The sequence below is a fragment of the Sorex fumeus genome, unplaced genomic scaffold, assembly GCF_029834395.1.
Source record: "Sorex fumeus unplaced genomic scaffold, SorFum_2.1 ptg000026l, whole genome shotgun sequence".
Lineage (NCBI taxonomy): Eukaryota > Metazoa > Chordata > Mammalia > Eulipotyphla > Soricidae > Sorex > Sorex fumeus.
In genome coordinates, this window is record NW_026606083.1 from 5029210 (window position 1) to 5045599 (window position 16390).

The 16390-nt window shown below is 48.6% G+C and overlaps 1 protein-coding gene across 1 annotated transcript; it reads left to right on the forward strand.

The window, feature by feature from the left end:
- Positions 1-558: 558 nt before the first annotated feature.
- On the forward strand, positions 559-6853 carry KCTD14 (potassium channel tetramerization domain containing 14). The gene is made up of 2 exons (XM_056114704.1): positions 559-663; positions 6161-6853. Exons 1-2 carry the CDS (start codon positions 610-612, stop codon positions 6833-6835), a joined length of 729 nt encoding a protein of 242 aa, XP_055970679.1. The 5' UTR covers positions 559-609; the 3' UTR covers positions 6836-6853.
- Positions 6854-16390: the final 9537 nt, after the last annotated feature.

Genomic DNA, 16390 nt, shown 5'->3' on the forward strand with positions numbered 1-16390 from the left:
GTATTCCCGGCTCGCTCAGACTAGACTCCTACCACTAATGATCACGCACATACCGGCAGGGATGTTAAACATGCATTTGGGGCCTACAGAGGAGAAAAGTGAGATAGGGTCAGGTCCCATTGGATGGCTGGAGCTAGTTCTGCAAAGTTCTCTGAGAGACTTCTTGAAAAGGCCATCTGGGTTGGAGACACGAAGCCACATTGGCCGCGTGTAAGGCGAACGCCCTACCCGCTGTGCTATCGCTCCAGCCCACGAAGCCACATAAGGAAATATTTTTAAAATAACTATTAAGGGGTCAGAGCGATAGTACAGCGGGCATGACGCTTGCATAGCACGCTGCCAAGGGTTCCCGCACCCCATATGGTCCCCGGAGCCCGCCGGGAATGATCCCAGAGTCAGCCCTGAGCACCGCTAGGTGCGGCACCCCAAAACCAGTGAAGCAGTATTTCTTGAAAATAAATGTTTCTAACGCTGCAGGCAGTTCCTCTCGTTCTGTAGCCGCTCTTTGAGCGGTTCGACAGGGCGTGCGGGTCCTCCCCGCCGTGGGCGGGGTGCCGCGGCGCTTCCTGCAGCAGCTGAGTCGGAACCGCGGGACGCGCACTCGCGGGGATGAGCCAGACGCCGGACCTCAGGGCGCGCAGGGTCGCCGCGGCCGAGCCCACGGTGAGCGGCGTGCGCCAGCCCGCCCCCGCCCCGCCCCGGACCCCCGCCCCGCGCCCGCCCCACGGACCGCCTCCGGGACCCGGCCCCGCGCCCGTCCCCCGGAGTGTCTCCCGGACCCCTGCCCCGCGCCCACCCCCCAGAGCGACTCCCGCGTCCCCGCCCCGTCCCCGCCCCCGTAGCGTCTCCCGGACCCCCCGGCCTCTCCCTGCCGCACGGCGTACGCCCTCTTCCCTTGGCGGGGTGCTCCGGGGGTGCCACGTCCCAGTCCCGCGCTGGGCCCCGCCCGTCTTGCCACGTCGCCGCGTACCTGCCGGCTGGCGCCTGAGCCCGCGGCTCTGTGTGCTCCCCTTAGTCAGGTCTCTCCTGCGCCCCCTGCACGTGGGCCCCCCACGAGGGGCCGCAGAGCGACAGGGAGAACCCGAGCCCCAGAGTTCCAGGCTCCAGTCCTAGGGGAGGGTGCAGCGCCCTGGAGCCAGACACCGCCCTCTGGAGCCCGCTCACAGGTGCTGGGTCCTCTGGTGTAGGGCGAGGTGCTTGGGCCAACTCCGTTGCGATCAGGACTCACACCTGGTGGGGATCAGGAGCCCCCCTCTGTAGTGCTGGGGATTGAACCCAGGTTGGCTGCAAGCAAGGCAACCCCTGCACTATCTCTCACCCTATTTAGTATTAGTATTTGTGTGTATGTGTGATGATGCAAAATTGTTCGGGTTTTGCTTTTTTGTGGTGTGCAAGGACTGCACCGAGCCCGGCACGGGTGAAATTCTGCTGGGGCTTACCTGTGCGTACCTACCTCCAGTCACCTGTCTTTTCCGCGCCTAAAGACGGGGCGGCAGCTGGCGTCTTGAGCCCTGTGTCGGGGCTGTTGGATTAGCAACCAGTGGAATGACAGGAGAGCAGCTTAAGGAAAGACCCTGTGGAAGTAAAGAGGCTTCAATTCATCTAGAAAGATTCCTAGAGGAATGGATTTGGAATGAGCCGTTGAGTGAAGGCTACCCAAGGGCGAGGGGCCTGGGAGCAGGGGGGCTGCAATCTAGGGGCAAGTGTGTGTGAGAGGTGTGAGTGTGCAAATGTATATATAAGACTGTGTGAGTGTTCAGTGTGTGAGTGTGTGTAGCTGAGTGTGTGTATGCATGTGTGTATGTGAACATGTGCATGGGTGTGATTGCATGTGCATGAGTGTGTATGCGGTGGTTGAGGGGGCTAGGGTAGTATGACGCTTTGGCTGTTTGCCAGCTGGGTTGCCCAGGGCCTTGTAAATATCTCTGGGAGTCTACAGTTTATTTGGAAAGGGTGCAACAGAGGGCATTGCCAGATGAGATGGTAGCTCTAGTTTCAGAGATGAGATGGAATCAGGGAAGGCAGTGGAGGGAACAGGCAGCTATGGATTCAGAATCTTCCAGACCTGTGAATGATTCGCGCGTGTGTGTGCGCATGCATGCATGTAGAAGTGGATTCTGGGAGCAGAATGCTTCTCCTAGCCTGTTCTCATTAGGACAGCAGAGGGTTCTGGGGAGGGAGAGTTGGAGGGCTTGGTGGTGGGTATGTCAGTGGTCATGTCCTCCAAGGACTGACAAGGCAGTGGGTGGGTATGGTTTTTGGATTTGCTAGGGTCTCTTGACTGAGAGGTGAGTGGTGTCCTGTCAGGTTTCCCAGTGTGGTCATTGCTAGTTTTGGCTGAACATTGCATTTCCCCAGCTGGTGCACTCGTTGAGCTGGCTCCCTGCTCTAGGAAGGTCAGTAGAGTGCGAAGGAGACAGGCCTCAGGAAGGGCAGGTGGCCCAAAGAGGGTGCAGAGAGGCCTTTGCCTGCTAATCCTATGGTAGTTATGAATGAAGCCAGAGATTTGAAACCTTTGGATACTTGGAATTTGGGGAAGGAGAGAGAGAGGCAGACACTTGGAGACAGGACTGGGCTTGTATTCAAAAGGAAGCAGGACAGGGTGGTCTTCTGAGCAGCCGCTGGAAGGAGCTTCAGAAAGATTTTTTGAGACAACCAACAATATGAGACTCAAGCTGGAGAGACCAAGTGTTCTCTGCCGGATTATCTCCCTTGTTTCCTAGATGATGTGTCTTAGCACAGAGGAGGGCATCATGAGGGCTAAGGTGACACCCCACAGCACTCCCATTACCCTGGCAGGGTCTGAGCCCAGTTCCCAATTCAGAGCTTCCCAAGTGTGCGCCCCTCCTTCGGATTTCCCTAAACTGGAACAGGGGAGGGGACATGATGGGTGCCTGAGAGCTTCCTGCAAAAGGAGAGACAACCCCATCCACCCGTCCATGCACTTGTCCATCCATCTGTCTATTTACCCACACACACCCATCATCCATCTGCAGGAGCCAGTCTCACACTCAACTGTTTGCTTCACAGACACTAAGGATTAACCACACTTGCCACCCCTGGGAGCCACAGGTGCCAGGCTGGTGCCCCATGGCTGCACAGCCTAGCCGTAGTAGGAATGGTATGCTTGGGAATTTACCCTCCTGCCTTGTCCACTCTGCCACTGCAGTCCTGGGCAGGAACTGTGCTCACTCCTCCAGTAGTCAGCTACCTTTGTGTTTGAACTCTGAACCCCGCCACTGTCACTGAGTGGCGGGTGGGAGCAGGTGAGTGTGCAGACCACACTGGATCAGACCACAGGGATTTCTCAAGCCTGAGCTCGAGAAAGGCGGGAGAATCACCGCGTGGACAACATCCACAGAGCTTTTCTGTGACAGCACTTGCCCTGTCTCTATGAGGACCATCTCCAACAGCCTCAGACTCACTGCTACTTTCCCGCTCCCTCCTGTGCATGTTCTTTACGCCCTGTGTTGCCATTTTCTGTGCTTCCTCAGGGCAGGTGCTGCACTGCTGCATCTGCTCAGGACAGATGAGGGTCTCTCTATATGCTCTTCTATTTTGGGGGTCATACCCCGCAGTGCTCAGGGCTTATTCCCCATGCTGCACTCAGGGATCACACGTGGCGGGGCTTGGGAAACCATCTGCAGTTCTGGGGATCAAACCTTGGTTGGCAGCATGCAAGGTGAGCATCCTCCCTGCTGTGCTAATGATCTGGTCCCTCCCTAGATGCTCTTGAGTAAATGAACAACTAAGGGAATGAAAAGTTGGAAGTTGAAAACAAATATAATAATGATTCAGCATAGACTTGGGACCCAGGTTCTAATCCCAACATCATCACTAATAACATCTAAGTCAACTTACTTTACTTCTAGGTTGTTTTGTTTGGGGGCCACACCTAGAAGTGTTCAGGGACTATTTCTGGCTCTGGCTCAGGAATGGCCCCTAACAATGCTCAGGACCAAAGGCAGTGCCAGGGTATAAGACAGGGACTGGCTGTCCCAAGGGAAGAGCATCAGCCTCTGTCCTCTTTCTTCAGCCCAACTCCCTTTGATGAGGGGAAGGTACTCCCAACTTGGTGCTCAGAGGTTGCTCCTGGAGGTGCTCAAGGGACCGTATGGAGCGAGAAGCAAACTCCAGGGCCGCACATGCAAGGCAATTGCTCTACCGCTGAGCCAATCCCATCCCATATGTCAGTCTTTTCCTTTGGGAGGAGGGGTATAGGATGCATCTGATGGTGCTCTGCATTAATCCTGGTGAGACTACGCAGCGCTGGGGATCAAACCCAGGCACTCACATGAAAACACGTGATTAGCTCTTTGAGCAATCTTTCCAGCCCTCGAATTTACTTCAGCTCCTTACGCCTTAGTTACTTCATGCATAAAATGAGGATTTTAATTCAGTATTTTGGGATTTCTGTGAAAATTGTGTGAGAGGCTGTATGCTGACAGTTTAGCACAGTCTATGGACATGTCCCTCACTCTCCAGGTGTTCCAGGTACTCTGTGCAAAGTGGACACCTGTAAAAATCTATGCACGCAGAAGGTTGTGTGTTCGCGGGCTCTCTGGACGGCTCTATCTCACCGCCCGCGTTCGGTGCCCTAGAGCCGCTGTGTATGGCCTGCATCGGGACGGCTGTTGGCCAAGGGCAGATGAAGGAAGAGACGAGGGCCAGGCCGGTTGATCTTAGTGGCAGTTTATTACAGGGAAGTTTATCCCATAGAAGAACTTATGTTGTGGAGGGCCTAGGTTCTCTCAAGCACATGTTCCCCTTGCTAGTCTCTCGGTAGTCCATCTTTCAGCCCTGCTCTCTCCTTCGCCAGCTCCCTTCTAGTCTGGCTGACACTCCACCCAGTCAAGTAGCCAAATCAACATAAGAAAGCCCTTCCTGAATGCTCAAGGGCAAGATACCTCTTAAGGTGTTTTTCTCTTTTCCTCAGTCCAATAAACTATCAACTATTTCTGAGGTTATGCAGGAAGGACAGAACAGTGTTATCCTACAGACACCTATATGTTTTGTTGACCAATTGAGTTTTATGGAGTAAGAGTTATTCAGAAAGCTGGTCTGTAAGGATAATAGCTGGCTTTCCACTACACAGTAATAATTATTATGTAGCCTTCAGGCGTTTCTGTTAGGCGTTGTGGCAGCACTCAGCTTTCCCAATTCCTTTTTGTTTTTGGGCCACAACTAGTGGTGCTCTGGTATCACTCCTGGCAGTACTCTGGTATCTGTGTAGGCCCAGGGATCAAATGTGTGTGGGCCATGTGCAAGGCAGAGCCTTACTCCCTCCTTTCTCAATTCTGTTTCCAAGTTCCTGTGGCCTGTGGGCAGTTCCAGGCAGGTACCAGTGGGATTGACCTGTATCCTTAGTTTTCAGTCCCAGGTGCAGCACAGAAGAGCTCTTTAAAGTATCTGTATAATGTCTGCACCACAGCTTATAAGGCTTTTTACACCTGTATCTGGCCTTTTCATCCCCAAGAAAATTCCTGATTATTCCCGCATGGCAGAGCCTGGCAAGCTCCCCGTGGCGTATTCGATATGCCAAACACAGTAACAACAAAGTCTCCAATGGAGACGTTATTGGGCCCGCTTGAGCAAATCGACGAACAACAGGAGGGCCTTTACCTTTATCTTTTACCTTATTGAATCACTGTGTGACGAAAAACCTATGGACTAAATTGCACTTACTGAATGTCATTTGTGAATGAGAGCTTCAAATGCACCTGAAATAATTTTCATCCACAACTCCTGGCTACCAACCCCAAAGTGCATCTTGAATCAATACACGGGCTTCTTTAGTGTCTCTGAAAGTTGAAAATGGTTTGCTCCTCACCCCCTTCTTCTTACATTAAAAATATATTCTAAACAATTCTTTCTAATTCTTGGGTCTGAGGAGCCCGCCTGGTAACTCCTGTCTTTAGAGCTTCAATTCCTCTGTCCTCAGTGAGGAACCTGAGGATGAGGGAGGAAAACCCACAGCCCCCTCCTGTAGAATATCCTACAACGTGTATGAGAAAGCTCAATGGTTTGAACAGAAAGTCCTGAGCCAAATGAAACCCCTCTCTTCCTGAAAGCGCGCGCTCTGCAGGTGGTCTAACACGCCCCTTGCCGGGACACCCCTGCCGCGGCCGCGCGCTTCACTGTCCGTCCTCTGTACCCGCAGCCGGCGCCGCCCCGCCTGGTGCAGCTGAACGTGGGGGGCGTGCGCTACACCACCACGGCCGACACCCTGACCCGGCACCCCGGCTCGCGGCTGGCGGAGATGCTGCGCGACCCCCGCGCCGCGCTGCTGGACGCGCAGGGCTGCTTCTTCATCGACCGGCCGGGCGCCTGCTTCGGGCCCATCCTGGACTACCTGCGCTGCGGCGCGCTACCCTCGCAGCAGCTTGCGGCCGTGCGGCGAGAGGCAGTGTTCTACCGGCTGGACGCGCTTGTGCAGCTGCTGGACGACACGCCCGAGCTGTTCGGCGAGCGCGTGGGTCGCGGGCAGCTGGCGCTGCGCGTGCCCGGATACAGCGAGAGCCTGGAGCTGCTGGTGCGCCTGGCGCGCGCCGACGCGGTGGCGGCGCGCTGCTCGCGCGTGCCCGTGTGCGCCGTGCGCTCCGACGAGGACGCGCAGCGCTGCGCCGCCGGCCTGCGCGCGCTGCGGGAGCGCGGCTCCGTTGTCACTTTCGGGCCCTGGGAGGCGTCCGCGGGCGTCCGCGACCTCCTGGACTGCGTGCTCCTGGACGTGCAGGCGCGGGGCTACCGCGCGTCCTACGAGGCCTCCTCGTGGCCCACGGCGGCGCGGGGCAAGGCGGGCGAGCACTTCTACACCTTCCTCTTCACCTGGTGGTAACCTTAGCGCTCTGGAACACCCGGCCCTTCCCCAGACAACGGTTTCTTCTCCGAGGGCCTGGCCCCTCCGTTAAGGCTCAGTAGCAAGTTTCAACCACGGTTCTGACCTTTTCATTTTTGTGTTTAGGCTTTTGCTTATATGGGGAGTAGATGCAAGGTATTCTTGCCTCTATGCTTGGAGGTTCTCACAGCTTTGCTGGAAATGAAGCTGGACTTGAGCTGCAAAGACTGCTCAACTACCAAGATATCCTGCCTGGCTCCTAGAGTTGACTTTTTGTAAGCAATTTGCTGAATGACAAATAAAGACAACTCCGATATTCCCATTTCTAATCCACCATAGTCTAGAAAACTTACTTTATTATTGTTATTATTTGGGGGGGGGGTCACACCTGGCGATGCACAAGGGTTACTCTTGGCTCTGCACTCAGGAATTACTCCTGGTGGTGCACAGGGGACCATATGGGATGCTGAGAATCGAACCTGGGTCATCCACGTGCAAGGCAAACATCCTACCCACGGTACTATGGCTCCAGCCTTGATAATGTATTTTTGAAAGGGAAGGGAATCTCCTTGGGTCCAGCAGTGCTGGGGACTGAGAGGGCTGCCGATACTTTCCCCGGAAGCTAAGTCTGAACCTCCAGTCCTTAGAGCCAGCTCCCTGGCCTCAGAACTCTTTTTTTCTTTGGTGCATTGCCTCAATATAGTCAGTGACAGGGATTCATAAATTTTATTTTATTTTTGTAAAAATAGAGACAATCCCCGAACCTCATCCAAGAGTGGACTGGCAGGAAAACCCAGATATGCGGGAACCTGTGACTGAGATCTCCAAGCCTGCTCAGATTGGGACTGGGCCTCCGCCCCCCAGGTCCCCAGTTTTCCAGTAGCTTGTCGGCCATACCCACAAACTACCTCCGCACCCCCATGCCATGTAGTCTCATCAATGGCCAAGACCCAGAGACTATAAACTAAAACTCCCAGAAGAGAATGGTACAGAATTTCCTGGACATTATATTCTATCCATAACAAGCAATACAAAATAAATTGTCTAGCATTGCCTTTTCAGCAGGTTTGAGTGGTTGTGGGACTGGTATTGAAATATCGAATGTAACCAAAGTAGAGAGTATGGGGGAAATTGCCACACAGGCAGAAGAAGGGTTGGAAGTGGGGAGACCCTGGGGGGGGATACTGAGGATTTTGGTGGTGGAAAATGTGCACTGGTGAAGGGATGGGTGTTTGATGATTGTATGACTAAAACTAAAACATGAAAGCTTTGTAACTGTATCTTTGTAATGGTGAATTAATAAAAAGGGGGGGAAGAATAATAAAATAAATTAACATTCTGAATAAAATTGTAACGTGGAGTTCATGCCCAATTCAATCAGCTTAATCAATGGCTGAATAAATAGTAGTACTCCTACATTATCACAAATCACAAATCATCCTGTTATTCGTCGATTGCCTTGAGCAGGCCCCAGTAACGTCTCCTTCATCCTAGCCCTGAGATAGCCCTGATATATTCAAGGCTCTTTAGGAGAATGAGACCCATCATTGTTACTGGTATTTGGCATATTGGATATGACACAGGGAGTTTGCCAGACCCTGCCATGTGGGCAGGCTACATTCGGTAGCCTGCCAGTTTGTCCAAAGTAGGAATGAGATACTAAGATGTCATAATAAGATGTTGAATGCGGCCGCGCGGTTCTGGGAGCTGGTTTTTATAGTCTCTGAGTCTTGGCCGCTGATGGAATTACATGGCACCAGGGGGCCAGTTGGTGGGTGTGACCCCCGCCTACTGGAATTTGGAGGATCTGGGTGGAGGCTGCTCGGCCCCAATCCGAGTAGGCTTGGAGATCTCGGCCCCGGAACCCGCGTGACTTTGTCCCGCTGCCAGTACCTTCATGTGTGCGGAGAGTGGTCTCAGCATGGTGGTGGCTGGTCCTGGAGGTCTTCGGCTGCCGGAGCCCTGGTCGGGGCGGGGAGGAAAGCTCAACCCGCTCCCCTCCAAGGGGTCCCAGCGAGGACAGTCAAGCGCGGGGGCAGGAGACTGCACTGTACTCTTCCGGGAGCTGGTTTTTATAGTCTCTGAGTCTTGGCAATGCACAGGGGTTACTCCTGGCTCATGAACTCAGGAATTACTCCTGGTGGTGCTCGGGGGCCATATGGGATGCTGGGAATTGAACCTGGGTCAGTCGCATGCACAGGAAACACTTTACCCGCTGTGCTATCACTCCAGTCCCCATTTAATTAATTTTTTGTTTGCACAGGCAAAAAAAAAGAGCTCCAATCAATTGGAAAAACTGGATGACAAGTGATACAAATGATCAGGAAAAAAATAGGGTTAATAAGACTATAAAAGTATATGTTGCCTAGGTGACTCCTGTTCGCCTCCCTGTCATGTTTTTGCAACTGGGCTTTAAAGCATAATGAGTACTTTAACTTGGCGATTTTTTTTTTTTAAAGAGAATGATATATTTCTTTATTTATTGCAACAAATCTTTCTTTTTTTTTTCTTTTTTTTCCCTTTATTTTATTTTATTTTATTTTTTTTAAAGTTGTAGATTTACAATTTTTTGTGCTTTGGTTTCAATTATACAACGATCAGATACCCATCCCTCCACCAGTGCCCATTTTCCACCACCATGGATAATATCCCTCCCACCCCCATCCCCCCATCCCCCCTGTCTCTGTGGCAGGGCAATCCCCTGTGTTCTCTCTCTCCTTTTGGGTGTTGTGGTCTGCAAAAGAGGCATTGAGTGGCAAACATGTTCAGTCCATAGTCTACTTTCGACATGCATCTCCCCTCCTGGGAGGATCCTCCAAACATCCTTTATTTGGTGCTCCCTTCTCTATCTGAACAGCCCTTTCCTCTAGGATACCCGGCTGGCCTCTAAGTTATGGAGTAATCCTCCTGGTGCTGATCTCAGCTATTCTTGGGTATTAATCTCATACTTTGTTACTTTATATCCCCCAGATGAATGCAATCTTTCTATGTCTATCCCTCTCTTTCTGACTCATTTCGCTTAGCATGATACTTTCCATATTGTACCACTTGTATGTAAATTTCATGAGTTCATCTTTTCTAAGAGCTACATAGTACTCCATTGTGTAGATGTACCAAAGTTTCTTTAACCATTCATCTGTTCTTGGGCATTCAGGTTTCTTCCAGTTTCTGGCTATTGTAAAGAGTGCTGCAATGAACAAACAAGTGCAGATGTCACTTCGACTATACATTTTTGCCTCTCTGGGATATATTCCCAGGAGTGGTATTGCTGGGTCAAATGGGAGCTCAATTTCTAATTTTTTGAGAATCGTCCATACTGTTTTCCAGAAGGGCTGAACCAGTGGACATTCCCACCAACAGTGAAGGAGTGTCCCTTTCTCGCCACATCCACGCCAGCATCGGTTGCTTTTGTTCTTTTGAATGTGGGCCAGTCTCTGAGGTGTGAGATGGTATCTCATTGTGGTTTTGATCTGCATCTCCCTGATGATTAATGATGTAGAGCATTTTCTCATGTGCTTTTTTGCCATTCGGATTTCTTCTTTGAGAAAGTTTCTGTTCATTTCATTGCCCCATTTTTGGATGGGGTTGGATGTTTTCTTCTTGTGGAGTTTAACCAGTATTTTGTATATCCTGGATATCAACCCCTTGTCAGATGTGTATTCGGTGAATATCCTTTCCCATTCTGTAGACTGTCTTTGTATTTTGGTCACTGTTTCTTTGGAGGTGCAGAAGCTTCTTAGTTTAAGATAGTCCCATTTATCTATCTCTGCTTTCACTTGCTCGGCCAGTGGCGTGGCATCTTTGAAGATACCATTAGCTTCAATGTCATGGAGGGTTTTGCCAACTTTATCTTCAATGTACCTTATGGTTTCTGGTCTGATGTTGAGGTCTTTAATCCATTTTGATCTTACTTTTGTACATGGTGTTAGGCAGAGTTCTGAGCCTAATAGACTCGTATAGTAAAGTTGCAGGTTATAAAATCAATACCCAAAAGTCCATGGCTTTCCTATACGCAAACAGTGAGAGAGAAGAAAGCAACATGAAAAAAACAATCCCATTCACAATTGTGCCCCAGAAAATCAAGTACCTAGGAATCAGCTTAACTAAGGAAGTAAAGGACCTGTACAAAGAAAACTACAAAACGCTACTTCAGGAAATAAAAGAGGACATGAGGAAATGGAAAGATATCCCCTGCTCATGGGTCGGGAGACTTAACATTGTCAAAATGGCAATACTACCGAAAGCATTGTATAAATTCAATGCAATCCCTATAAGGATACCCATGACATTCTTCAAAGAAATGGAGCAAACACTCTTGAAATTTATATGGAACAATAAGCCCCCACGAATAGCTAAAGCAATTCTTGGGAAAAAGAAAATGGGAGGAATCAACCTCCCGAACTTCAAACGGTACTACAAAGCAGTAATAATTAAAACAGCATGGTACTGGAACAAAGGCAGAACTGCAGACCAATGGAACAGGGTTGAATACACTGACATCTCTCCTCAATCATATGCTCATCTAATCTTTGATAAAGGTGCAAGTAATTGGCGATTTTTTCAATACCTTTAGAGTTAATCAGTTTCTTCAGGGACTCTAAAGTTTAATAGTTTCTATATCTTGCACTAATCTGACCACATACTGGCTATCAGAAACAATACTTAATTGAATCACTGCCACCATTTCTTCTCTCTCTGAGCAGAGGAATAAGGTGTTTGCCACACCCAATAGCCTGTTTAAGTAGATGAATGCATGGATCAGAGATTCAGGTGATATAATTTTAGATAAAATCTGTGAGGAATGAGGCCCTGAACCAGATGAACGCTGACCAACTTGTCTTTCCTAGATTAAGAATGTGAGAAACAGGTCTACATAGCCTTTTCAGATCCTCTTTACAGGAACCAGCATTGCAAAATAACTTGTTTTTCTGCCCCTGAGCAAGGAACTCGGATACAGGTGCCCCAAGTTGCAAGTCACGAGAAGGGTGGGGGTCAGATCAGATAACCAGATGTCTCTCACAAGACCCAGGACTGCCCTATAAAACCAGGACGTTCCTAAGCACTGACACAAATGCTGATCTTTAAACTATAGGCTAAGGAGTGATGTACTTTTAAATGGATTGGCTAGGAAAGTATGTGTTGCTACAAATCTATACAAATCTATTGGCTATGAAATGCGCGGGCTCTGCTGTAACGGCCCGTGAAGGCCTATATAAGATCTCCTTTGGAGAAGCTCGGGGTCTTGCCCAACCTGCTGGACCTACGTGTCAGCATAGGCGGCTCGACCCAGGCTAGCCAGTCTTACAATAAACCCTGCTTGCTGTTTGCAGTCTCTGGAGTCTTTTTGTCGTTAAAAGGAGATTTCGATCTGCATCCTAACAAAATCTAATTATTTTTGAAAATCCAAACAAGGGCCAGATTGATAGTACAGCGGGTAGAGTGTTTGCCTTTAATGCAGCCAACTCTGGTTTGATGCCCAGCATCCCATATGGTCTTCAAGGAGGACTACCAAGAATGATTCGTGAGTGCAGAGCTGGGAGTAACCTCTGAGCATCATGACCCAAAAGAAGCCAAAAAATAATTTTTTCCTTAGACCAGTTCAGTTTGACTATAAAGTTTCTTTTCTTAAAACATAACCTTTGGAGACCCACAAATGAATCTTGGAACAGAGCAGCACACTGCAGCTATGTTGCCACATCTTGCACTAGGCCGATTTCATCCAGGCACCTGGGAGAGGGGCTGGTGTGTCCCTCTGCCTCCCCCATCAGAACCCTGACAGTGTCAAACCTCCAGAACCCGATCAACACCATGCTCACGGCTGACCTTCACAGGATCCTCCTGAGCTCCCCCCCCCCCCCCCACACGCATGAGAATGAATCCTCGGAAAGACCCAGGTATGTGGGACTTGTGACTGAAAACTCCGTGCTTCACAGAGTCCGGAATGGGCTTTTCCTCTCACCTCCCTGTGCTGCTGGGTTCCTGGCAGTCATGCTCACGACCCTGATCCAGAGACTCAAAAATAAATCTTGGAAGAGAGCAGAACGCTGCAGAGATGCCTCTGGACACCAAATATTTAAAATTTTAGAATTCCAGGAACACGCATCTCCAGAAGCAGCCATTTGACATCTTATACTATTCATAACAAGCAATACAAAATAAATGATTTGGCATCTACCTGTGGGGTAGGCTTGGGTGGTGGTGGGAAAATTCAAAATAACGATGATAGAAAGGTGTAATGGTGGTGGGATTGTGTTGAAATATTGAATGTAAACAATTATTAACAACTTTATGAAAATAAAATTTAAAAATTCATACAAAAAACACCCATAACTCTTGGGCCACAGTGATAGTACAGTGGGTAGGGTATTTGCCTTGCACATGGCCGACCTGGGCACAGAGCCAGGAATAACCCCTGAGCATCACTAGGCGTGACCCAAAAAGCAATAAAAAAGTCAAACTATAACTCTCAAGTTTTCTACATATTTTGTTGTATTTAGTTTCACCTGTAACTTTTTATTCCAATTACATCCAGAATTACTTTAGCAGAATTCCCTCTTTCTATCCCCTCCCTCCCAACCTGTGTGGGGTAAGAGTCCTTAGAAAGTAAAAGACAAGTCCTTCCAGGTAGAGGTTGGCTATCCTCAATCTCACTAAGATTGGTGGCTACAGTTTATCTGGGAGTAGTCTTAATCCATTCAACCTGGAATCATTAAAAAAAATCTAAATTGTCAAAAACTAAGGGGACCAAATGTTTCCAGTTATTATTTAACAGTTTGGTTTATTGCATTTAGTCACTGTCACTGTCACTGTTCTCCCGTTGTTCATTGATTTGCTTGAGCAGGCCCAGTAACATTTCCATTGTGACACTTGTTAGTGTGTTTGGCATATCCAATACGTCACGGGTAGCTTGCCAGGCTTTGCCATCCTCCAGAACCACTGGACAGTCAGGTTTGGGCCCGCAGTGACAAGACAAGACACACGGGGCCTCATGGGATGCGGGTGGAGCCCGTCCTTTTCTCCCTGTCCCAACGAGACCCCGGGTCGCTGCCCATGAACGGCCTTTCTGACTCCTGATCAAGCTGCTTAAGGGCCATGATCCCAGAGACTCAGGAACAAATCTTGGAGCATAGCAGGTTTTGGCAGAAATGCCTCTAGATTTGTGTTAAATTTTCGGAATTTCAAAATCGCACAGCCACTACTGCACCCATGCGACATCATATATTATTCATAACCAGCAATAGAAAACAAATTGTCTACTGTTGCCTTTTCAGCAGATCTGAGTGTTGGGGTAAAATCCCGAATAATAATGGTGGGCCTGGTGTCAAAATATTAATGTAATCAAAGTAGAGAGAGAGTAATGTGGAAATCATCTGCCCCACAAGCAGGGGGAGGGTGTGGGAAGGGGGTACACTGGGGTTTTTGGTGGTGGAGAATGGGCACTGGTGAAGGTACGGGTGTTTCATTGTATGACCGAGACTAAAACGCGAAAGCTTTGTAACTGTTCTCACGGTGATTCAATAAATAAAATTATAAAAAATGAAAAAAATAGTAAAGTGGAGTTCATGCCCAATTCAATCAGTTAATCAGTGGCTGAATAAATACCAGTACTCCTACAGAAGAAAGAAAATGCTTAACTATAGTTAAGAGCTTGGTCATGGACAAATGCTATCATGATCCAAAAAGTAATAACTAGATTCAGACCCTGATAGGGTTAGGAATGATTAATCTGGCCTGAGCACTGTAGTCTGAGTCTGTGGCAAGATGTTCCCAGGAGAGCTGCCCTACAAGCCTCAATTATCTCTGTGTCCAACAAAAATAACTAATATTAAGATGCTGATTGAGTTATTAGACTGAAGAAAGTAGAAAAACACCTTAAGAGGAATTTTGCCCCTGGGAATTCAGGAAGAACTTTGGAATATCCCTAGGTGGTGTTTCAGTCCTGGAGCTGGCAGTCAGGAAGGGCTTTCTTATTGATTTTGCTACCAGATTGGGTGAGGCATGGCCCAGAATGCAGAGGAGTTGGAAAGACTAGGGAGTTGGAGAGAGAGGACAGAGTTGTTGGGAGAGAGGAGAGGAGAGACAGCAGGGTAGCAAGATGGAGTGCCAAGAGATTAGCAAGGCGGACAGAGGGAGAAGAATGTAGAAGGATGAGGAGCAAGCACAAGGAGAGAGAGAGCCCTGGCTCGAGATGGAGTGCGGCGAGATGAGTGGAAGGACAGGAGGAGATGGGAATGAGGAGCAGTGTGAGACTAGAATGGGAGGCTCAGAGAGACTGGAACAGGCATGTGGAGAGAATGGAATAAATGGCAACTGATCAACCTGGAATAAAAGGCAACCGGCTTGGCCCTCATTTCCTCCTCTGTCTGCCCCATGACCCGGGCTGCCCGGCTAGGGGAGAGGCCCAGGACCACCCTGATTCCGGCTGGTGACGGGGAGAGCCGCCTGGGCCTCTTCTCCGGCCTCCTGGAGTTTATACATATCACAATTTTCTCAATCTGTATCTTAGGGCCAGAAATTTTAATAATTTTATGTAGAAGCAAGACGATCAGATACATTTAGACATAGAAAACTTCAGTCCTTACTGTAAATTGTAAAATTTTAGATACAAGTGAAAGAAGACATTTAAGGAGCTTGTCTAAGCCCCAAAGCTCTTTTGATTTAACTCTGATAATTTTGCACAGAGGAAATGTTGCTGAAGTTACATCTCTATTTGTAAAACAGTCTAATTTCTAACTGAAATTAGTTTAGGCCTGAAAAATAAAGTCGTGCAGGTCATTTGTAGAACTCTTATTTTATCTTTTGAGCTCTAATTCCTAAATTTTTTTCTAAGCAGTACAGGTTCTGAGGCTCAAGAATCTCAAATGTTAAAAATATTTCACTTTTCCCAATAGGATATTTAGAAAATGATTTTCAATTTCTTTATAGGCTTTGTAGCCAGTTTAGAAAACTTTCAGCTTACTTTTGGTATAATAAATTTATAGTAAATAAGTAAAGCACCTAGAATTTTTAAATTCTTGGCTCACATACCACTTACCTCCAGTGATTATGCAGTCTACCCCATTTGTAAACTGACTAGCCCAGGTCTGTACCTGAGAAGTTCTACTTCCAATTTCAACCTGGCTTTAACATTCCAGTGTTTGATACAGATAAACTTAATACAAACATATTCAAACATCAAACGTGCACACACATGGACAAACACTCACATACACACAGATCAAACAATTTATTCCAGCTCCTATTCTGATCCATCAAGAGTAGCTGGGAGAAAACTGATATGGAGGTTGAGAAAGGGCAGTCCCCAGGGCAAAAATAGTCCTGTGGGCAGATTGGAACTTTTCACTCCCCTCCCTCCGCAAACTAAATTATGGCCAGGTTGTTGCAAACCTAAGCCAGTGAGATGTTAGATAATCAGCTCTCCTAGATCTGAGGGAGAAAATGAACATTTTCCTATGAAACATAGTGATTGCTGCTAGAGGAAACAATGATGTTGGTGGGCGCACTGGTGGCTCATGTGAAGTGGGGAGGAGAAAGACAGTCACTTTCCCGATTCAC